This window comes from Leucoraja erinacea, chromosome 25 (assembly GCF_028641065.1).
Source record: "Leucoraja erinacea ecotype New England chromosome 25, Leri_hhj_1, whole genome shotgun sequence".
Taxonomy (NCBI): domain Eukaryota; kingdom Metazoa; phylum Chordata; class Chondrichthyes; order Rajiformes; family Rajidae; genus Leucoraja; species Leucoraja erinaceus.
In genome coordinates, this window is record NC_073401.1 from 11,480,490 (window position 1) to 11,505,635 (window position 25,146).

Here is a 25,146-nt window from a genome sequence, read left to right on the forward strand (position 1 = left end):
TTTCGCTTTAAACCTACCAGTGACGTTCACGTGTGATGCATCCCAATATGGACGGAGCTGCTTGCCTACAGACCTCCGCCGAAAGAGACTGCTGACCTATTGCTTACACCTCCCGTACCCTGCCTGAGACTGAACAACGCTACGCCCAGATCGAAAAGGAATTACTTGCCGTGCGTTTTGCCTGCACAAAATTCAAGGCCTTTATTTTTGGCAAGTCTGTGACTGTTGAAACACCATTCTGAAAAAAACCCATTCTGCTGCTCCTGCTCATCTGCAACGGATGATGATGCAGCTACAGTGCTTCGCTTTTACCCTAGTCTACAAAAGGAGCAAGGACATGCATCTGGCTGGCGCGCTATCAAGAGCCCCCCGAACAATCTGCGAACAACAGCCGTCTGAGAAAGTGTTTAAGAAGGAACTGCAGATGCTGGAAAATCGAAGATACACAAAAATGCTGGAGAAATTCAGCGGGTGAAACTCAGCCCGAAACGTTGCCTATTTCTTTCGCTCCATAGATGCTGCTGCACCCGCTGAGTTTCTCCAGCATTTTTGTGTACCAGCCGTCTGAGAAAGACTGGTTCACGGTAATGATGGTATCGTACGTACCTACAGAGTGCCTAAGCAACCTGGTGGAGCCCACGACTGCAGATACAACAGTACAACTATTGTCCTCAGTCATCGCGCCCCACTTGCGATTCGCCCATACTACCTGGTTCGCGACGAACTGGTACTGCAGCAAGGTGTCATAAGCAAGGATCACAAAGCAGTCGTCCCAGCTGTTCTATGGGACAAATACTTTGATGCCGTCCACAGGGGCAACCCTGGCATGAAAGCAACCTTACTACGAGCAAAGAGCATGTTTTCCTGGCCCGGGATGACCGAGTATATGCGCGAGAAAGTTCAAGCACTGTCTGCAACAGCCTGACACCACACCAACAGAAGCAGCCCTTGCTCTCACACCCTGTTCCTCCTCCGCCTTGGTCCACGGTCGCCACCGACATATTTGAGTGGCGTGGCAAACATTATCTGGTTCTCGTTGACTCGTATTCGAGCTGGTTCGAAATCGACCTGCTCCAAAGCATCACATCCGGTGCAGTCATCCAAAACCTTTCACGCCATTTCTCCGTGCATGGCGCCCCTGCACGCCTCTTGTCAGATAACGGCAGTCAGTTCACTAGCCAGTGCTTCAAGAACTTTGCTCAACAATGGCCATGTCACCAGCAGTCCTGAATTTCCACATTCAAACAAACTTGCAGAACGGGCTGTCCGGAGCACCAAACAATTAATGGAGTGCTCACACCTTGCCAAATCCAATGTCTACTTGGACCTGCTCGACTTGAACATCGCCTGTGACCCAATACTGGGGTCTCCAGCGCAATGCCTGATGTCTCGACAGACCCGTGCTGCCCTACCCGTGCCCCAGCAGCTGCTGCAGCCACAGATTCATTCACCACCTGCTGTACGGAAAGAGCTCCAGCTGAAACGTGATGCCCAGTAGCGATTTTTCGAAAAGTCCAGCAAACCACTTAAACCTCTCTCCAGTGGGCAAATCGTTCGCCTTCAAACCAACAAGGGCAATGGCCGTTTGGGTCGCATTCAGTCCCGCAAAAGAGCTGCGCTCATACCTGGTGAGCACTGACGGAGGGATCTACAAGCGCAACCGTCAACACCTTCTTCTTAGACATTGTTTAGACACGTTTCACTTTTATTCCTACAAGGACAGGTGTAGATTGGTTACTTTACTGACTAACCAATGTAGTGCTTTATTATCAGAAGCTCCGTCTACTACAACACTGTTTACATTATCGCAACCCGACATGTGCAGTCAGTCTATGCTGCTGTACAGTAGAAGCAACATGCTCTAGTGTGTAAAATGTGTTTTCCAACAAATACCATTGTACCATGTTTGTGAGTATGAGTGAGTTACTCGACAGTTTGCTACGCAGTTGTTCATCCAAACAGTTCTTCATGCAGTTTGGCATTTAAAATCACCAGTATGTGGAAGTGTTAAGATAGGCAAAAAAGACACAAAGTGCTGGAGTAACTCAGCGGGTCAGGCAGCATATCTGGAGAACATAGATAGATGATGATTTGGGTTGGGAGCCCTTCTTCAGACCAGGACCATGCCGGGACCCCTCTCCTCCACAGTCTCAAAAAAGGGTCCCATCCCAAAACGTCACCCATCCACGTACTCTAGAGATGCTGCCTGACCTGCTGGGTTACTCCAGCACATTGAGTTATTTTTCTTAGTAAACCAGCTTCTACAGTTCCTTGTTTCTATGAGAAAAGACAGGTAATGCTTTTGGAAATAGTTGAAATATGCTGCCTGGAGTTTGGTTTTGTTGTAGGCCAGTGGGAAATTGGTAATGTGCTAATGAAGTTCCATATTCAGATTTACTAGCAGTCGGGTGCAAGGATCCACAGAGAGTGGAGAGGAGGTAGATTTTAATTGGAGTGCATAAAGAAAAAAAATATTGTTCTTTAATTCTTCAAGTACATCTCACATGGATCTCAGCAGTCTTGCAGCAAATGGCACCAAAGCTGGCCCTAACCTCCTCCATCATTGTGGTGACCATTACCTTTCATGGAATGAAATGCAGCATGAGGTTCAGAGTGCAGCCTCTTTCAATGTCGCGGTTTAAGACATCATTGCTGTTACACTGTAAGCTTAGGTCAAAGATGGCAGGGACGAATGGGACCCATTTATCAGTGCATTTATCAGATAACGTTTATGTTCGAAGCAGTGGATTGCCCCAAAATATATATAAAATAAATCTTCAACAACCACGTGCTCTTTTTATCATGTTTTTTTCTTCAATGGAATCTAGGTGTGGTGACCAAACCATGTGCAAAATTTAACTGGAAGGAATTCCTTCAAAATTCAGGTATGGTTTTGCGATTATGCTTCAATCGGAATGTCAGGCATTTTAATTGAAATATATGTAGTAAGGCTTTTTTTTTAAATAAAGTATCTTTGTTTAATATTCCCTAAAAAGCACAATAAATATTTCACAGTTTTATCAATACATGGATCAGGTTGTAGGTTTTCACCAATTGGAAAAGTTGAAAACATCAGCAATAGTATTCATGTGATAGGGGCAGAATTTGACCATTCGGCCCATCAAGTCTATCTCTCCCATCTAACCCCATTCTCCTGCCTTCTTCCCATAACCTCTGACACCCGAGTCACTCACGAGAATAAATAATGCAACATAACCCCAAGCTGAATCGGGAAGGGATTAACAGTTATATTTATAATTTTGCATGAAGTAATAACCTAAATATACAAATGTGTAACTATCCTGACACAGTACTGTTCCAGAATGTTGACTTATGGAACCAGAAAATGTGAAAATGCCGTATTAATTCATTCGTATTAATACAAAGGAAACATGGGTTAATATTCTGATTGTAAAATCTTCAGTAAAACTTTCACTATTTTGTTACTGCAGATACCATCTTATAGAATGCGTACCACCATATTCTCAGGGTCAGCTGGGTAGAGGCAGGAAATGTGTAGGAAAGAGCTGCAGCTGCTGGTTTCAATCTAAGGTAGACACAAAATGCTGGAGTAACTCAGCGGGACAAGCGGCATCTATTGTCGGAGACTGTAAAACTGGTGGGAGAACAGGGAAGGGGGAGGGGATGGAGAGAGGGAAAGTAACGGCTACTTGAAAAGAGATACTCGAACAACGGGTAGAACAACGGGAGTAGTTTGGAGAGCAATTATTTTGTTTGATATTCTCACGTCATCTGAAACCGAGAGCAAATAAGTTGCTGTTCATTTTCATCCCAAGATTGAGTCATTGAAGAAAGTTGTTTCTTAGACATAAGAGAAAAACAGGTTATTTGCATTTGAATTTTTTTAAACCTGCTTTCTTAAAAATTATAGTCTGTAGATAATGGGATAGTAAAAGTTATTGGGTTATCTTGTTATCATAATCAGTCTATCCTTTTATCATAGTTGGTGAGTACAAATGTAGCAATCTTCCATATAGTATATGGCTGATTATTCTGTTTTGCAGCGCCAACTTTAATCTTTAATCTTCCCAGAGCCATAAAACTAGATTACAACTTTTCAGCTTCCTAGTGGTAGTCTAAAGTGTTTTGTGTTCTACTCTTAAGAAAACAAAACTGTGCGTAATGCATCTGTGATTAAGAGGAACAAAGCTGAAATGCATGCAGCTTTAAAACTAATTTGCCATTATTTATTAAATGAGCCTGCTGAAATGCTGATTTAAAAAAAATGTTGATATTGAAAGTACAATGGTGTAATGGTCTTCGATAACTTAACCAGCAATGATAATTAAAACATTGACCACTTTACAAGTGTTGGTGACCTATACCAATCCTGCTTTTCTGTTCCTCTAAAATAGCAGCATGAATCCTGACTAAATGCGTAATCTGATCAAAATAATTTTCAAGTTCTGACCCCTATTTACTTGTACTGTGAGTAGCTTGAAAAATTGTTTTCTTATTCAAATAAATCCTTGAAAAGAGTACATTCAGACTGAACTCTGATTGCTTTTGTTTTGATAATTGAGTTTCAAAAGACATGTGGACAGATAAATGGACAACAAATTTTTGGAATTTAATTGTAGACAAATGGACTAGTGTAGAATAGCTACAGTATTTGGTCGGCATGAACAAGTTGGGCTGAAGGGCATGTTTCCATGCTGTCTAGCTCTATGACTATGAAATAGCCTGGCAGCTGCGGCTCGCCTGCAGTCCGTCAGTTTTTTCTTTTTTTTTGTTATTTTCTTTTGTCTGTTTTAGTTAAAAGTTAGTTAAATTTAGTTTATTAGGTTGTGTATGTGTGGGGGGGGGGGAGAAACAGGGTTTTAGTCTCTTCCTTCGGGGGGAGGCGACTTGTCCCCCGTCTCCGTCTGCGCTGAGGCCTAATGGCGGAGCTGCCGGCCTCGGGGCTGGGACGGCGTTCCGGCGGCGGCCCGACTTGGAGCTGTGGCGGTGTTCCGTCGTTCCGGCGTTGGCCCGACATCGGGGCTGTGGCGGCGTTCCGGTGGTGGCCCGAGTTCAGAGGCTCGGCCGCGGATGACATCGTCGGGAGCTCGCAAGTCACAGGTTGGTGACCTGTTTTTCCGGAGCTCCCGCAACAACAGCTTCTTCCGCTGGACTGGAGGGTGGCAGCTTCGACCACCCTGGGCCGCGGAGTTTGAACCGGCCCGTTCACGGAGCACGGTTGAGCCGCGGGACTTACTTACCATAACCCCGTGGGGTCATAACATCGGAGGCCTGGATCGCCTCAGCGCGGAGGGAAGAGACAAAGACTTTAAGACTTTTGCCTTCCATCACAGTGAGGAGGTGCCTGGTGAACTCACTGTGGTGGATGTTAAATTTGTGTTTATTGTTTGTTTTTGTTATTTTTATCATATGTATGACTGCAAGGCAACGACAATAAAGGATAAAGTATCCTGGACTTTTAACTTTGACTTTGAAATTTGTTGACCTGTAAAAGGTGAATATGAAAACATAAGGGAGGTTAGATGCATTTCAAAGTGAACAGGTTGCTTGGTATCATTTTTCCACTGCAAATAATAATTGCTATCTTCTGTATAATTATTACAGGGATTCACTTTGAAAGTATTGAGCCATACATCTTCCTTTTGGTATGTGGACTTCGACGAGTCAAAGATCCACTCTATTTGGTGGATGCTTTTTCAGGTAATCAATTCAGATTTTATTAATCTGGTATATTGAAGATTCCATGAACTTTATCATGGATGTAATTTTAACAACTCTTTGTTTACCTTCCAAATCTGTGTATTCTGTCCTGAATTGTTCATCTTTTGGAATCATTACTTTCTAAAAGTGTAATTAAAGTACAAAGAAACAATTTGCACATTCTTATATACAGTTTAATAGAAGCAAGAATTGAGAATAGAGATTGATGCATTTTATTTTTGCAGTTTATTGATGTCTCGTGCAGCTAAATAACCTTTAGTATGTATAGCATGTGGTTTTTTTTTGATAAATAAAATGTAGAATAATGTAGACTTTTTTGCCAAAACATTAACTATACCATCAATAATACACGAGTGATGAAATCTTTTGTCTTTTCTAACTAGACATTCCTTCTGTGAAGGAACATATAAGGTATGCAATTAATGGCTCCAAAGCATTCTATTTACAAACAATTTATATTTGTACAAGCAGGTAGCCGATGCTGTAGCATTTGATCGAACGTAAATCGGACAACACCAAAAAAGCCATTTGACCCAGTAGGCTCTTCTGGTGTTTGTGCTTCTTAGAAGGCTCATTATACCCATGTTTACCTAATCCTATTGATTTATCTTTCTCCTTTTATTTATTTATCCCCATTTCCATTATGCAACGTATATGTTACACTCTCTCTTGTAATAAGTTCCACACTTTAACCATTTGTTCTGGATAAAGAAGTTTGCCTGAACTCCTTGGAGTAGAAACAAGGAACTGCATTTGCAGGTTTACAAAAATAAGGGATAGAGTGCTGGAGTAACTCAGCAGATCAGGCAGCATCTCTAGAGAATATGGATAGGGGACGCTTCAGGTCGGGACCCTTCTTGGGGTTGGGGGGGCGGGGGGGAAAGAGGGAGAAAGGAAGTTGGAAGAGAGGAGAGTCATAACAACAGCCAACAGTTAATAGGTGGGTCGGGGTGATGGGGGGTCAGATGGCTGGGCAAAGGCCAGAGATTAAAAGACAGAGGTGTGAGGCAAAAGGATTGAAGAGTTGCAAAATGTGAAGCTAGAGGAAGGAGTGTAGGTGGAAGGGTCGGGCACAGGGAAGAGAGGGGGGCCGCCAAGACCTTGTTCCTCCTGAATTTCTCATTGTAATTAACTGCGACTTGCTTTTATTTATGTAATTTCTCATTCATTTATATGGATCTCTAATTAATTCACTGCCTGGGGATTTTTAATTCAATTAACAGGGAAAAAAGCGTGTAGAATTCAAGTTACAATGTTATGCCAGTCCCGCCTTAAGCTTTTGTAGTAATTAATTGAGCATCACTAGTTCAGATATCACTGGAACTTCAACAAAACGCATTCTTTACGCAATGTGGAACTAAACATGGCTCTGCAGTTGATCTGGGTAGTCTCAAAAACAAACACCTTTCAAATCATTCAAATATCCATCCAATTTCACGCTAAATTGTTATAACTACCTGCCTCCCTTATTTATTTTGTCATTCTAATCTACACATTCACTGTACTCTGTATAAGGCAATTATTGTTTGAATTATTTGTACTTAGCCACTTGAGATTGTACTCCAGACCACTTGTTCTACAATTAATGACAAGTTTGTAGTTACCACTGTGGTTCAGTTCTGATGCTGTTGTTGAATGAATTTGCTTTCCATCAACATGAATTAACTGCCTCTGAAATACGGGGGAAAATCCATTGTTAATTTGCCTCCTGTGAATTTGAAATATATTACCATAATTGTTTAAATGTTCTTAGGGGTCATTATCGTTAAAATCGTTATCTTGCTTTCTAGCTTGGCATAAAAAGGAACCATGCAGTAATTTGATTATTATTGGACCTGTGGTAAGTGATTATTCTTCAATATTAAAAATGGAAAAGGCTAGAAATACTCAGTTGGTCAGGCAGCTTTGGTGGAGAGAAGCACGTTAATGGGCCTGATCTTGCTGATCTGCACTTATCTGGACCAGATGTGGAAAGCCAAATTAATTTGACCAAAATACTTCCAGCACTATAGGGAAGCAGCCAGGGCATTGGCAGGACTTGGACAGATGCAAGCAGTTGGCGGAGGGGAAGGAAGGGGTAGAGACCATATATCAACTTGCTACCACCTAAACCTGCCCTGAAAGTCCAGGCTCGACTTTACTGTCTTAAAAATAACTATCAATCTATAAACGCTTTTACATTCCTTTTGACATTGTGACATTTAAAATCTACTAAGATTATATTAAATAATTATTTAGAAAATAATAAAAGAGGAAATTAACCAGAAATATCTAACAACATTTAAATATAATTATAATCATACATTTAAGAGACATTTGTACAGGTACACGGATAGGATAGATTTAGAGGGATATGGGCCAAACGCAGCTTGTGGGACTAGTGTAGGTAGAGTGTTGGTTGGTGTGGGCAAGTTGGGCCGAAGGCTTATTTCCATGCTGTATGACTATGACTATTTATTTTGGTGTAAGTCACCTCTGTTATGAGCGAAAGTGTTTTGCTATATACCTTGTCTGTGCTCTTCGCACTGTATGACTCTATAAGCGTTACACTAAAGCTGAATCGCGGTTGCCTTTCATTTCAACTCCCATTCCCATGCCACCGTGTCTGTCCTCGGCCTTTCCTAACACCAGGGTGAGATCAAATACCAACGAAAATAAATAGTACCACGCATTTCACCCAGGCAGTCTACAACCCAATAGTATGGATGTTGCAGTTTCCAATTTGTTTTATTTACCTTCCTCTTTGCCTACATAGAATCCAACATTAAAGTCAGTAAAGTGTCAGATCCTGCAACATATTAATGCTGGGAAACTCGGCAAGACTTGCCCTTCTCACAGTAGCAAGTTGATAAACCAGCATTGAATCTGCCAGTAAGTCTGCTTCTGCATTTGATAGCATTTTGTAGAAGTCCCACGGACACACGGAGTAATGATGGAAGTACCATTAGATTAACTAGCATCAACTCCAACATGTTTGGCTTAATGTTATAAATTGATGATTAATTGATAGATAATCAGAGTGAAATGTTACTTATGTCACAGATGCTGCCTGATGCACTGAATATTTTCAGCATTTTCTGATGTATTTTGGATTTCCAGTACTTGTAATATTTTGCTTTGGTGGATCATTCTTGAGTTTGTTTAGTTTAGAATATTTATTGACATGTGTACTGAGGTACAGTAAAAAATGGTTTGTTGCGTGCTTACCAGGCAGCGGAAAGACCATACATGATTGCAATCGAGCCGTTCACAATGTGCTGATACATGATAAAGGGAATAACATTTAGGGCAAGATAAAGTCCAAATAAAGATAGTTCAAGGGTCTCCAATGGCTTGAATGACAAGAAGAGTTTGTACTTTCTCGTAGAGGATGCTGCAGTGGTCTACAGATTAGCCTGCTGTATAATTGAAAGTAGTTGGCAGGAAAATAAAACCCTTTTATTGAGTGTGATGCGGTATATGTCATTAAAATTGCAGGTTGTTCTGCTATAATGCAAAGTTGTGTTCAAAGAAACCTGTGTTATTGCATTATAAAAATAATAGCCAAAGTATGTTCGGGACTAAAGAGTTTAAGACTTGCAATAACAAAGTTATTTCTCCCACAGGAGTTTCAAAAATAAAGTTATTTTTAATAGTTAAACGTTTTTTTTTATTGAAAGCTGAAAATACTAAAGGCTAAAGGTGACATTGTTTTATTGAAACAATTCTTGTCAATTTCTATGACCACCAAGATGAAAGTGCCAGATTGTTGGTGGGTCTGATCCCTGCAGGAATGATACATGGAACCATTTTCTTTTCTTTCGCCCAGACTGTCCTTTTTCCAAGACGGGTCTTCTTGTAAATTTCCAAAGTATTTTTTACGTGGTTTTGGTCTTCCCAATAGAAATCGTAATATAATCAAAGGTAGACATCTGCAAATGCTGCAGAAACTCAGCGGGTGAGGCAGTATCTAAGGAGCAAAGAAATAGGTGACGTTTCGGGTCGAGAGCTTTCTTCAGACTCAATTCGGCCTGACTAATATAAAGAATGTTCCCTAATTCATCAATCACATTACATCCAACTTGCACTTTGAAATCTCGCCAGAACTACCTGTATATGCTACAATCACTGTTAAATTGGCTTATGAAAACATCATGAGATGTTTTAGATTTCACCATTTATAAAAGGTATAGAATAAATAAATGTTAAAACATGAGGAGTGCAAGGATGTACAGAATAAACCTCAGAAAGAACAGTCAAGGCAGTTGGAATACCAGCCCTGACATACCAGGCAAAATATTTTTCAATGAGGGTTTAACTTTGAGGCAAATCTTGCCGAATTGCTAATTTGCGGAGATAAATATCCTTATTATTTTGGTTTACGTGTGCAAGTTGGACTAAGTTTAATTTCAGCAGATGGCCCTGTCTCAGCCGATTGGGAAACAATCTAATATGTTTTCTTTGTTAATGACTTTGATATTGCCAATACGTCTCTCTGGCTCTCTGCCATACAAGAAGCATGCAGCTGCATTGCAAATCGTTGGTTTCTCTGCTGCTATTAATTTGTATGTGAATATTTTTATCCCTCATTTTCTTATGCAAAGACATAATAGGCAATGTAGTAATTTAAAGGCCAGCACAGGACTATGATACTGAGATAGAGATAAGCGAAGCTTGTATCAAATTGCAGACCCAAAGGGCTGAAGAGCCTACTTTTGCTCCTATTGTCCTGTTAACTCAGCCCGACTTCATTCATATATTGGTAACTCCTGTCAGGCAGAAGATACAAAAGCTTTAAAGCTGTTTTCAAAACTACGCAATGAACCTCCCCAAAGTTAAAGGTGAAGTCCTGATCTCCCAAAGTATCTCACTGCAGCCCTTGTGCTTTTTTTTGCTACATTTTTTTCTGCAGCTGTAATGCTATAATACATAATACTACATTTTGCGCTCTGGTATTTTTTTTTTCTTTGCACATGCATATGGATTGATTATACTTGTGGATAGAATGATTTGGCTGGATAGCATGCAAAGCTTCTCACTGTATCTCGGTGCATGTTACAATAATAAACCGATACTAATATCATTCAGGAAAAGATGGAAATCAATGTAATTTGGTTTTTATTGCGTAAATGATGTAGAAGGCAGAAGTACCGGCATGTACATTTGTCAGCCATTCCAATTTACTGAACAAGCAGTAAATTGCTTTCAAGTTGAAGTGCTTTGTAAACAAATATTGCAACAGATTTATAATGCAGCTGATTCCTAAAGAGCTCATGAGATGAATAGCTAGTTTGTTCTGCTATTGGTTGAGGAGAAGATGCTGTCTGCCGGAAAAAAGGGATTTGCAAATGTTTATTTAAAAAATTGGTAAGGATCTTGAGTGCTTGAAAGAGATAAATAATTCATGATATATTCTTAAAGAGAAAAGTAACTTATCTGCTGTCTAACTCATCTTTCGTTTAGGTTGATCCAGTGTTTGCACAGCAGGTGAAAGCCAAAGTCAAGGGGTAAGCTAGTTCTAATATTATAAATTATATTTTGTTCATAAATCATACCATAAATCTCTGGTATCTGAATTACTAAATGGACAAAATAATACAATACCCCTGTACTTCAATGAAATACTTGTTATTTATTTTTGACACCATGTTTTGTTTTTTCTAAAAACCATCTTGATATGAACCCTAGATAGACACAAAATGCTGGAGTAACTCAGCTGGTCAGGCAGCAACTCTGGAGAAAAGGGAATAGGTGACGTTTCAGGTTGGAACCAGTCTTCAGCATTATTTTAGTTACTCCAGCATTTTGTGTCTATCTTCGGTATAAACCAGCTTCTGCAGTTCTTTCCTACACACTTGACATATAACCATATAACATATAACCATATAACAATTACAGCACGGAAACAGGCCATCTCGGCCCTACAAGTCCATGCCGAACAACTTTTTTCCCCCTTAGTCCCACCTGCCTGCACTCATACCATAACCCTCCATTCCCTTCTCATCCATATGCCTATCCAATTTATTTTTAAATGATACAAATGAACCTGCCTCCACCACTTCCACTGGAAGCTCATTCCACACCGCTACCACTCTCTGAGTAAAGAAGTTCCCCCTCGTATTACCCCTACACTTCTGTCCCTTAATTCTGAAGTCATGTCCTCTTGTTTGAATCTTCCCTATTCTCAAAGGGAAAAGCTTGTCCACATCAACTCTGTCTATCCCTCTCATCATTTTAAAGACCTCTATCTGGTCCCCCCTTAACCTTCTGCGCTCCAGAGAATAAAGACCTAACTTATTCAACCTATCTCTGTAACTTAATTGTTGAAACCCATGCAACGTTCTAGTAAATCTCCTCTGTACTTCTCTATTTTGTTGACATCCTTCCTATAATTGGGCGACATGAATCCAGTTGACTATAGAATGATAATTTGTAAGGGCTTGTGTTGAATGAAAAGTTTTGAGAGTTTCTACACCTCATAGCCTTCATGATTGTTACCTCTGGGAGCTGATTTGGTTCCAACTGTGTCATATGCAGTAAAACCTCCCTGTGGATTTGTGGATTCTGTTGAATTTGACATGTCTGAATACTAAGTTGAGAAATGAAGAAGTTCACACTGATGCATTACGTTTCTTTCTTTAAATTGGAGTTCAGAGGAGCGGAAAAAAAAAAGAGCATTGCTCCGGTTCTTGCGTATGATGCCCCTGAGCTCTGAGTGACAGTCTCGGCAAAGTTTCAGCAAGAACAGTTTCCCTCTGTTTGTTCTATCCGGACCTATCATGATCTTAAAAACCTCCTTCGGATTCCTTTTCAATATCCTCTGTTCCAAGAAGCACAACACAAGAGACCTCTGTTTATCCACACGACTAAAGTCCCCTCGCCATTGAACCATTTCTTCTGCATGCATCTCTTCTGCATTTTCTTTAATATTTTAAATCCTTTCTAAAAACGTTTTGCCATGACTCTGGTTATGACCCAAATGTGTTTCATAACGTTTTGTTGGTATACGCTATGCCTCATGTTATTTATATTTTACTGTTGAAAATTGATGTAATTTTTCATTACTCATCATAATGGATCAATCGTTATAAAAATTAATCATCAATTTCAAAGAATTGGAGGTATGAAATTCAATTTGATCGGTTAAAATGTTTTGTTACAATGCAATATTTGCAATCACCCACAGAATTTGCTTTTACAAGGACCGCAGGTGACTAGTTTTCTTGCCTTTTATAGTGCCCATGGGGTCTACCTAGTTTCGGAGAAACCCCAGGAAGAGCTGCATGCTGCCATGAGGGCCTCATTTGCTGTAGTAAACAGCTCCATCTCCGAAGGGATGTCTTCTACAATTCTAGAGGTTGTGTTCTTTGCAACATTTGAGATTTATTTTCTGTACAATTTTTTTTTTTTTTTTTTTTTTAAGAATTGAAATTCTCCTACGAGGATGTTGCCAGGACTCGCGGGCCTGAGCTATAGGGAGAGGTTGAGCAGGTTAGGTCTCTATTCTTTGGAGCGCAGGAGGATGAGTGGTGATCTTATTGGGGTATGCAAAATCATGAGAGGAATAGATCGGGTAGATGCACAGTCTCTTGCCCAGAGTAGGGGAATCGAGAACCAGGGGACATAGGTTTAAGTTGTGGGGGGGGGGGGGAAAGATTTAATAGGAGCCTCAGGGGTAACATTTTCACACAAAGAGTGGTAGGTGTATGGAACGAGCTGTCAAAGGAGGTAGTAGGCAGGTACTTCATAACGTTTAAGAAACATTTAGACCGGATAGAACAGGTTTAGAGGGATATGGGCCAAACGCAGGCAGGTGGGACTGGTGTAGATGGGACATGTTGGTAGTGTGGACAAGTTAAGCCTAAGGGCCTGTTTCCATGCTGTATCACTCTATGGTTACTAATTTGGATGGTTTTGTTGTTTTAACTGTTCCTTTGTAATGTCAGCAGAAGTATATTCGAGGATTACCCGTGTCTTGATGTTAAATTCAAGTTACTTTCCAGTAAACATATTAAGTTATGATAGTAGTCTTTCAGGGATTAATTTGACAAGACAACAAATATTAATTTAGAGATTACTTTTGTTTTTCATCGCCTCTGCTTGCAACTTTATGCTTTTTTTTTGTCTTACCATCCTGTAGGCGATGGATCTTAAAGTTCCAGTGCTGGCAAGGAATATACCTGGAAACAGAGCAATGGTAAAACATGAACATACAGGCCTTCTCTATTCCTATCCACAGGTGAGTGATGAATGTTTGAAGTTGGGCAAGAGGAGTCTTATTTTCAAGTGTACAAAATCATGAGAGGAAAAGATCAGAATTCAGATTGTGACACATGCTGCCTGTGTGGGCGTGATATTAATGGTTTAACTAATGCACATTAAGTATTAGTTTTATTTTGTCTATTTAGTAATTCACATACCAGGGATTTATGTTATGGTTTATGAACAAAATATAATTTCAGCTAAACACTCCTACACTATTAATCAATGACAGATTCAGTTTGGAAAAATAATATTAAATGTTGCATCGAAGGCAGACACAAAATGCTGGAGTAACTCAGCGGGACAGGCAGCATCTCTGTAGAGAAGGAATGTGTGATGTTTCGGGTCGAGACCCTTCAGACTAATAGAAAAGGGTCTCGACCTGAAACATCACCCATTCCTTCTTTCCAGAGATGCTGCCTGTCCTGCTGAGTTACTGCAGCATTTTGTATCTATCTTTAGTTGTAACCAGCATCTGCAATTTCTCCCAACATTGATGCGTATATCTTAACTTACTTTGTGGTTTTGGCTTAATGCTTATTATTGCTGTAAATGATTTTTAAGAAAGTGGAAGGTAATAAGTCTGATCCCACCATTTAAGAAATAAGGGAGAAAAAATAGGAAACTATAGAGCTCCTTAAATATGTTATTACAATACAATAGGATTGAGCAGGGTCAAAAAGGATTTATGAAAGGGGAAATTGTATTTGACAAATCTACTGTTGTGTACCTGGACTTTCAGAAAGCATTTGATAAGGTCCCACAGAGGAGATTAGTGGGCAAAATTAGGGCAGACCAAAATTGGGGGTAGAGTGCTGACATGGATAGAAAATTGGTTGGCAGAAAGGAAACGAAGAGTAGGGATTAACTGGTCCCTTTCAGAATGGCAAGCAGTGACTAGTGGGGTACCGCAAGGCTCGGTGCTGGCTCGGTGCTGGGCCAACAGCTATTTACAATATACATCAATGATTTAGATGAAGGGATTCAAAGTAACATTAGCAAATTTGCAGATGACACAAAACTGGGTGGCAGTGTGAACTGTGAGGAGGATGCTATGAGAATGCAGGGTGACTTGGACAGGTTGGATGATTGGGCAGATGCATGGCAGATGCAGTTTAATGTGGATAAATGTGAGGTAGCAAAAACAGGAAGACAGATTATTATCTAAATGGTGTCAAGTTGGGAAAAGGGGAACTACAACAGGATCTAGGGGTCCTTGTTCATCAGTCAATGAAAGTCAGCATGCAGGTACAGCAGGCAGTGAAGAAAGCGAATGGCATGTTGGCCTTTATAACAAAAGGAGTTGAGAACAGGAGTAAAGAGGTCATTCTGCAGTTGTATAGGGCCCTAGTGAGACCACACCTGGAGTATTGTGTGCAGTTTTGGTCCCCTAATTTGAGGAAGGATAATCTTGCTATTGAGGGGGTGCAGTGTATGTTTACAAGGTTAATTCCCGGGATGGCGGGACTGTCATATGCTGAGAGAATGGAGCGGCTGGGCTGGTACACTCTGGAGTTTAGAAGGATGAGAGGAGATCTTATTGAAACATATAAGATTATTAAGGGTTTGGACATGCTAGAGGTAGGAAACATGTTCCCGATGTTGGGGGAGTCCAGAACCAGGGGCCACAGTTTATGAATAAGAAAAGGGGAGATGCAACGAGACCTGGGTGTCATGGTACACCAGTCATTGAAAGGAGGCATGCAGGTGCAGCAGGGCAGTGAAGAAAGCGAATGGTATGTTAGCATTCATAGCAAAAGGATTTGAGTATAGGAGCAGGGAGGTTCTACTGCAGTTGTACCTGGAGTATTGCATACAGTTTTGGTCTCCTAATCTGAGGAAAGACAATCTTGCCATAGAGGGAATACAGAGAAGGTTCACCAGACTGATTCCTGGGATGTCAGGACTTTCATATGAAGAAAGACTGGATAGACTCGGCTTGTACTCGCTAGAATTTAGAAGATTGAGGGGGGATCTTATAGAAACTTACAAAATTCTTAAGGGGTTGGACAGGCTAGATGCAGTAAGATTGTTCCCGATGTTGGGGAAGTCCAGAATAAGGGGTCACAGTTTAAGGATAAGGGGGAAATCCTTTAGGACCGAGATGAGAAAAACATTTTTCACATAGTGGTGAATCTCTGGAATTCTCTGCCGCAGTAGGTAGTTGAGGCCAGTTCATTGGCTATATTTAAGAGGGTTAGATATGGCCCTTGTGGCTAAAGGCATCAGGGGGTATGGACAGAAGGCAGGTACAGGATACTGAGTTGGATGATCAGCCATGATCATATTGAACTGCGGTGCAGGCTCGAAGAGCCGAATGGCCTACTCCTGCGCCTATTTTTTATGTTTCTATGTAAGCCATTTAGAAAGGTGATGAGGAAACACTTTTTCTCACAGAAAGTTGTGAGTGTGGAATTCTCTTCCTCAGAGGGCGGTGGAGGCCGGTTCTCTAGATATTTTCAAGAGAGAGCTAGATGGCCTCTTAAAGATAGCGGAGTCAGGGGATATGGGGAGAAGGCAGGAACGGGGTACTGATTGGGGATGATCAGCCATGATCACATTGAATTTCGGTGCTGCCTCGAAAGGCGGAATGGCCCACTCCTGCACCTATTGTCCACTGTCTATTGTCTATACTAATGTATTTTTTATTTAGACGGTACAGATTTTTGAAAAGGCTGTGAAGCCTCCCACTGGAAAAAATCAATGTCTAGATAAATAGATTATTGGATGTTAGAAACAAGTTTAGTTGAGTATAGTTTATTGTCACATGTACCGAGGTACAGTGAAAAGCTTTTGTTGCATGCTAACCGATCAGCGGACAGAAAATCTAAGATTGTAATGGAGCTGTCCACAGTGTAGTGGAGATTTAAAAGAGTGGAGCAAATGGAATGTGTGTACAGATTTATGTCTGATCAAGATATGGGATTAGTAGAAAAAGTGACATTGTTAAAAGGTATTATTAAATTGCAGTGCAGGCTCAAGGGCCCTCCACCTTCCATTTGTTGTCTTCTTATGTATCCTCAGGACATTAAAATTGAAGTTTTGCCGACCATTGCTCTGGGTTTACAATTTGAGACGTTCTGATGTGGTGTGGTCTTCTCACTCATGGTTTTATAGCTGTCTTTATAGATTCATAGAACTTACAACAAAGAAGCGAGATGTTCAACCCGTACTATGTGAAAGAGCTCTTTTGCCTAACCCCATTTCTCAACTCTTGTGCTGTTGTTTTCAGTGCTTAAATTCAATGTAATTTTGAATCGCACTTTAAAGCAGGGAAAACAAAACCCTTGACTCCCTTCTGATGCTTCTACAAAATATCTTGCACCTATGCTCTCTTGTTATTGATCACTCTGTTAAATGAAATAGTTCTTTCTTCTCAGCTCACTCTGCCTAAACTTCAGGATGTTATATACGTATCAAATCTCCCCTTTCCACTCACCCTACACTTTTGCCAATAAGCAACCATAGTCTTGCCAATTAGCCCTGACAACATCTAACATTTTCCTTTACCCAGGATTGCACCATCTTTAATTTCTGTTTGATTTTTGTGCCATCAAAAGGAATACATAGTTGGAACCTTCTCCGGTGTGATTGAATTTGCAGCAAAGGATTAGAAAAACTGGTGTGAATATTCAAAGCAGCATGTCTGATTTATGCTTAAATTCTGATAGATAATTCACAGGGGCTCAGCGGTAGAGTTGCAGCCTTGCAGCGCCAGAGACACGGGTTTGAGCCTGACTAGGGGTGCTGTGCGTACAGAGTTTGTTCGATCTCCTCGTGACCGCGTGGGTTTTCCCTGGGTGCTCCGCTTTCATCACACACTCCAAAGACGTACAGGTTTGTCAGTTAATTGACTTCGGTAGAAATTGTAAATTGTTCCTAGTGTGGTGGTGTACGAGTTGATCGCTTGTGGGTGTGTACTGTTGGCCAAAGGGCCTGTTTCCATGCTGTATCTGTAAAGTAAACTAAACTAAATTCGATTGTAGTTTTTCATTCCAAATATTTTGCAGGTAAACAGTCTCTACCCCATTTTTGGTTGTATCTTTCAATTTCCACCTGTATTATAGTTTGATTGGAATTGTTTTAGTTAAAATGCATTAGGCATAAAGAAACAATTATTGAAATGAGAGATTAAGTGTTACAAATAGATAGTCTTTACAATTGGAAGAGTTAAGTACTTAGTCTATAAATTATTTTCCTCATCTTTGCTTCAAAGTAGATAACCTTCCTTTGCAGTTTCCTACACTTTGGAAACTTTATTGAATGTTAATAGGCAGCAAGTGATTTGTTCTGAAGTATATGACTTTTTTTATTGAGAGTACTGACAGTTTCTTTGCTTCACATAATATATGCCATGAATTTCAATACTGGCGTTTTAAATAAGTAGAATGGTAATAATCCTTGAATTCAAATTTTCGAATCAGTTTGGCTCTTTTCCAATATATAATGGAACAAACTGATGCTTGGCACATTTGTCAAAATGTATTTAATGACATGAATATAATACTTTACAGGGACATAGGTTCAAGGTGAAGAGGAAAAGATTTAATAGGAATCTGAGGGGTAACATTTTCACAAAGGGTGGTGGGTGTATGGAACAAGCTGCCAGAGGAGGTAGTGGGAAGGGGCGAGTTAACCAGGGAGTTGCGGAAGGAACGATCTCAGCGGAAAGGGGTGGAGATGGGAAGATGTGGCTGGCGGTGGGATCCCATTGGAGTTGGTGAAATCAGTCAGAGGATTATGTTCCAACATTTTCACCCAGCACATAATCGTCAGACATTTTCGCCACATCCAACGGATCAATTTTACCACATGTTTACCCATAAGAACACATGTTATCTCGTTTCCATCCCTGCTGAAATGTACCTAATGGAACACAGATGAATTGCCCATTGCTCAAGAGTCAAGAGTGTTTTATTGTCATGTCCCAAAACGGAACAATGAAATTCTTACTTGTGGCAGCGCAACAGATATAGAACATAGAAGAGTACCATGTAAACTTAGTACTCTGTAAACACCAAAATAAACAACAAAAAACTTCAGTATATAAAAATCAATTAAACATTAATAGTGCAAAGACATAAATGAAGTATAGGGCTTAGTTGGAGGTTGTAGTGTTTAATAGCCTGATGGTTGTTGGGCCCATGTTATGATGCTCATGTAGTTGAGATTATACTGTGAAAACCATATTTGCAAAACATTCTCGTGCCACAAATACACCATAAACCCTGTATTTGCCATGCTTGGTAGCATTATTATTCTCTACATCAGAGCAATACTACAGTTTGTGAAAATATTCCAATTTGGTTTACATCTCTTTTTTAATATTGGACTAAAGAAGTAACAGCACTAGTCGTAACAAGGAACTGCAGATGCTGGTTTACACAAAGGGACACAATGTACTGGAGTAACTCCGCGGGTGAGGCAGCATCTCTGAAGAACATGGATGGGTGTTTTTTCGGGTCAGGACCCTTCTTCAGACTCGGTAAATCCATTTGCAGCGAGTGTGCATGCAGTTAGATGGCACTTTGCAATGTCGTTTTGACGATTGTTGTGTTGTACATTTTTGGGCAAAGAGCCAAAATGGCGTTCCAGCTTTCAGTGTTAACTTTGGAACAGCGTGGCTGCAGAAAGAAACAGTCAGGAACTGATCTGCAGTTGTGGTGAGAATTAATGGCAGCATCTGTTTAATTTTACCCAATATATATCAGATAACGAGCCTTGATGTACTAAATGAATTAAAATTAAGAATCTAATTGATTGATGGGTTATTATGCTCACAGACAGATGGGGCATTTCAACAGTATCTGTGCAGAGAGTCACAAAGATTAAATGGATACACTTGTCTTTTCATCTTAATTGTGCAAATCAGGCTCGGGGAAAATAAATTGTATGTTCTGCCCACAAACTGTTACTGGGCAGTAAAAGAGAATTTTGCTAACGAGCAAATACACTTATTGTTCCTTAGCAGGGAAAAAAAAAGTATGGTTATTCTAATTCTAAATCACCTGTTGTCACCACAATCTTTTTTTGTTCCTTTTCCTATTTCTTGTTGAAATCCAAGTATTTGAAAACTAGAGGCACACATCACATTTTAATTAATATTCCACATTGTAGTCGTATGCAGTTAGTTTTATTTTACAGAAAACAAACTGTTACTAAATCAGATAGGTTCAAGACTTTACACGAAAATAAGTAAACACAGACATAAGGAACTGCAGATGCTGATTTACAATAAAAGACACAAAGTGCTGAAGTAATTCAGCTGGTCAAGCAGCATCGCTGGGGAAAACAGATAGGTAGCGTTTTGGGTCGGGGGCTATCGTTTAGTTTATTATCACGTGTACCAGGTACAGTGAAAAGCATTTGTGTGCTAACCAGTCAGCAGAAAGATAATATATGATTACAATCAAGCCATCCATACTGCACAAATATATGATAAAGAGATTAACGTAAATAACATTTAGTGCAAGATAAAGTTCAGTAAAATCTGATCAAAGAAAGTCCGAGGGTCTCCAATAAGGTAGATAGTAGATTAGGACTACTCTCCAGTTATTGGTAGGATGGTTCAGTTGCCTGATAACAGCTGGAAAGAAACTGGCCCTGAATCTGGAGGTGTGCATTTTCACACTGCTCCTTGATTGAATCAAATCTTTTAAGCAGCATTGTTGCATAATAGTAGTGTGTTTCCCCAACAGACTTTATTAAGGTTGTAGTTATTGTATCTTTTGTGAAAAATTAGGATGAATGTTTAAATTACTGGAAGATAAAGATTGAGCAGAGAGCAGAGCAATAGGGTTCACCTGGGCTTACTCTGGCAGGGATTTGCTGTTGATATAATGAACACTGTGGCCTCATTCAATGTGGCAAACTTTGATAGCAATTTTCACAACCCATCCTTCATGCTTGCAAAGTATTAAATATTCAGATTTGTAAAGTTCTTATTCCTAAGGATGCATTTTCTCTACTTTCTGCAATTGCTTACAGGTACTTTATAAGGAGCAATAAAGCACTACTGATTTTGACTAATGCAAACCCTTTCTAAGTTAGCTCGAGTGTTGAAAATAGTACTTTTGTTTTGTAGCTGTATATTTTAATAACTTTTTATGTAATTGGAATCCCTTGGGTTTAATATTTCACCAATATTTTCAGTTTGCACTCATTTCTGCTGATAACCCCTGCAAACTTCACATAACTGAGAAAGATGACGCATTTAAAAAAAATTAAGCTCAGTTTAAGCCACGATACATCACAGATTTAGTGTTTGTGCTAATATCAAGGACAGAATAAAAAAGTATATAACCATGCCATCTAGTGACTACAAGGAATAGTTTTAGCAATTCCCTTCCACAATCCCAAACTGATGAATCAAATTAGGCTTGATGGCATATCTAGGCCGGTCATTCCTTTATGAGACTTTGTACTATTATTCATTGAATCATTTTCTGTGGAAACTTCTAGGACATCCGTTTATTGGGTTTAGAGGTGGAGGAATCCTATTGTAGTAATCAGTATCTCAATCACTTTGCACAGATCCAGATTAAATAACTAGTCTCGGTTTCATTGAGCAGACACAATTTTCTTTCTCTGGGTCAGGCTTAAGTTAGCAATTAGCTTTAGTTTTAGGAATACGCCGCGGAAACGGGTCCTTCGGCCCACCGAGTCCACGCCGACCAGCGATCCCCACACACTAACACTATCCTACAAACTAGGGACAATTTACAATTTTTACCAAAGCCAAATTAACCTAGATACCTGTCTTGCTGTGGGTGGAAACCAGAGCACCTGAAAAAACCCACCAGGTCACGGGGAGAACAAACAAACTCTGTATAGACAGCACCTCTATAGTCAGGAGTGAACCTGGGTCTCTGGCGCTGTAAGACAGCAACTCTACCGCTGTGCCACCGTGCCACCCTAAATTTGCTGTGGTAGTTAATTCTGCAAAAATAATGTTTTAATAATTAAGAGCTCAGAGTCTTGTCTTAATGGATTTTATTGTTACAACCCTGGTTTACTTGGAGATTACAAATATTGCTTGATCTCGAGTGGCCAGTCCAGTGGTTTCCTACTGAAGTGCAAGGGTTGATGTTGATTGAAACTCCTGTCCTCTGGATTCTCGACCACTTCAACTATCAAACAACAGGCTGGTGTAAGCAGGCAGGCCCAATATCAACCCATCTAACTCATTGTCAGACACTACCTGGACACTGCCTGACAAAATGTAATCATGCTAGACACATGATCAGTAAACATCTTTATCTTATCTCGGCAGCATTGTTCAGTTCAGCTCTGCTGACTCCATTATCTATCCTTCACATGATTGTTGCAGTAACCATTACTTGGTTAGGCAATGTGCGGTACTTATCTCAGTAACTAGTGTTTTAACAATGAAATTGAGTACCATGTTAAACAGTAAGGGCAGCACACTGGTGCAGCTGGTAGAGCCACTGCCTCATGGCACCCGCGCCCCGGGTTCAATCCTGACCTCGGGTGCTGCCTGTGTGGAGTTTGCACGTTCATCCTGTGATCACGTGGGTTCCCTCCGGGAGCTCCGGCTTCCTCCCACATCCCAAAGACGTGTGGGTTTGTAGATTAGTTGACTAGTCGGCGTAGTCTTTGAATTGCCCCTAGTGTGTAGGGAGTGCATGTAAAAGTGGGATAACACAGAACTAGAGTGAATGGGAGATCAATGGTTGACGTGGGCCAAAGGACATGTTTCCATGCTGTAACTCTAAACTAAACCAAATACTAACACATAAATCATATGTGCTATACTATATGCTATATTATCAATGTTGACAGTAATTGTTACTGACCTTGGTTTAAAACAAATGCAAACTTATTTTTCATATTCATCCCAACAAGAGATATCATAAGAGGCTTCCTCATTGTAAAAATCATCCAAATCACTAAGAACTACACAAAACTTGCTGCAAACACCAACAAAAATGACAACTGTCATGCCTTGAATTGACCAGAGCTATCAGTCTCAAAAGATATTTATAAACATTCAAAATATTGAACAAAAGAAAGGTTAAAAACACTCAGATCTAAGATGCTTTAAACCACTTTTAAACATTTAACAAATTAACAAGGCATTGTAATTTACATCTGGAACGATTACTATGAATTAAAAAATTTATTATCAATGTATCTTTATATTACGTATAGGAAGGAACTGCATATGTTGGTTTAGACCGAAAATAGGCACAAAATGCTGGAGTAACTCAGCGGGTCAGGCAGCATCTGTGGAGAAAATGGATGGGTGACATTTCAGATCGAGACGCTTCTTCAGATTGAAGAATACAATACAATACCGTTTATTGTCGAAATTTGGTTTCTGCAGTCATACAACAAGAAGAAACAATTAATAAGACACACAATTATCCATCACAGTGAATCTCCTCCTCACTGTGATGGGAGGCAAAGTCATCGTCTATCCCCTGTTTTCCATTCTTCTCCCGATGTTAAAGCCCCTGGTGGGCGATGGCATGTCCTGCGGAGGTTAAGACCGCGTCGGGTGATGTCAGGCCCTGCTCCGGGTCTTGATGTTGGAGCCCCCGGTGGGGGATGGCAAGTCCCGCAGCTGTTAAAGCCGCGCCGGGCGATGTCAGGCCCCGCTCCGGGTCGTTTTCAACCCCCCAATTCGGGCGAGAGAAGTTGCCGTTGCGAGAGCTCCATAAAGCGGTCTCCCACCAGGGATCCGCGAGCTCCCGATGTCACCGTCCACCGGGCCTGCGGCTGGAGCCTCCGAAGCTCCGAAGTCGGGTCGCAGCCGCGCGCCACCACAGCTCTCTACGCTCCGAAGCTGGCCAGCTCCACGATGGTGAGCCCGCAGGCTCCGCAACTGGAGCCCCCAGGTCGTTCCGGTTGGAGGCCGCCCATGATGTTAGGCGCCAACGACAACGGAGATCCGACGGGGAAAAGGTCGGGTCCCCCGTACAGGGAAGAGATTTAAAAGTTCCCCCCCACCACCACCACCACATATATACAGCTAAAAATAATATATAAACTGCAACCAAACTATACACTCAACAGGCCAAATTTTTTTTTTTAAAGACCGATGGACTGTAGAGGCTGCTGCCGCAAGGTGTCGCCATTTTACTTGGCCTGAAATGTAACCCACCCATGTTCTCCAGAGATGCTGCCTGACCCCACTGGGTTACTCCAGCATTATGTATCTTTAAATTACAATCCCTTGTGCCTTACACTTGTGGCACTTTCTTCCTTTCATTGACGTCAACCCCGCTCATAAATGCAGAAATCTCAATATTGCTGTCTGTTACATAAAGTAACCATGGCAAATATTGAATGTAACCTGCAAAATATGGGCCATTAATTTTTCCAAGAAGTCGTTCCTTTATTTAATAATTGTTCATATTGTTTACGTTCCACAATGTCCTCTCAACAATGCAATAAGATTAAATGTATTAGAATTTTCCATGTACAATATTCATGATTTTTATATTGACTGCTCACTCCTTTGCTCTGCTATGCACTATTCCCAAAGAATATATCTTTAATTCCATCTCTTATGCCGTTCACTTTCTAGGGTTCAGCCAAATTGTTCATACACATGGCTGTCGATTCAACTCCCAATTCAATCTTCTTTCCAATTTTCCATTGGCATCTCCATATCATTCCCACTTCCGTTGAGATTTTTATTATCAGAAAATGTTTAGTTTAGAGATAGAGCATGGAAGCGGTCCCTTCGGCCGACGGAGTCCACGCCGATAATCGATCACCCGTGTACACCAGTTTCCACGTTATCCCGCTTTCTCATCCACTCCATACAACGCTTGGGACAATTTTAATGAGGCCAATTAACCCACAAACCCCTCACGCCTTTAGGATATGGGGAGAAACCCATTAAGTCATGGAGAGAACGTGCAAACACCGCACAGACAGCACCCGGAGTCAGAAGTGAGCCCAGGTGTCAAGCTCTGTGAGACAGCAGCTCCACCACTGTGCCGCCCTGTTTTATTCATATTATATTAAAGACCACTTTCAAGAACATGTTTTTTGTTAGGGTTGAAAATTAATATAACTTTACTGATATTACAGACATTTTGCTGTCATAAAACTACAGAAATATTAAATACTTTTAATCTAATTCTGGACAATGAAATGGAAAAAAATCCTGGGCAATTGAAAGAAAGTTAAATAAGAATGTACTTAGTAATTACATTTGTTCCTTCGATA

General features: G+C 40.6%; 2 protein-coding genes across 4 annotated transcripts in view; both read left to right on the top strand.

Annotated features, from left to right (window-relative positions):
• glt1d1 (glycosyltransferase 1 domain containing 1) overlaps positions 1–25,146 on the top strand; it is a 109,510-nt gene that overhangs the window by 20,027 nt on the left and 64,337 nt on the right. For 2 of the 3 annotated variants that reach the window (XM_055655677.1, XM_055655676.1), the window contains exons 6-11: positions 2,829–2,885; positions 5,587–5,682; positions 7,494–7,543; positions 11,146–11,189; positions 12,919–13,039; positions 13,823–13,921. In XM_055655677.1, the coding sequence (XP_055511652.1) occupies positions 2,829–2,885; positions 5,587–5,682; positions 7,494–7,543; positions 11,146–11,189; positions 12,919–13,039; positions 13,823–13,921 (467 nt within the window). Of the gene's footprint in view, positions 1–2,828; positions 2,886–5,586; positions 5,683–7,493; positions 7,544–11,145; positions 11,190–12,918; positions 13,040–13,822; positions 13,922–17,615; positions 17,782–25,146 lie in introns of all 3 variants that reach the window. The other variant, XM_055655674.1, reaches the window with a different exon arrangement.
• The window catches only part of vps37ba (VPS37B subunit of ESCRT-I a), a 338,119-nt gene that overhangs the window by 5,552 nt on the left and 307,421 nt on the right, over positions 1–25,146 (top strand). The gene's annotated exons all lie outside the window — the stretch shown is intronic.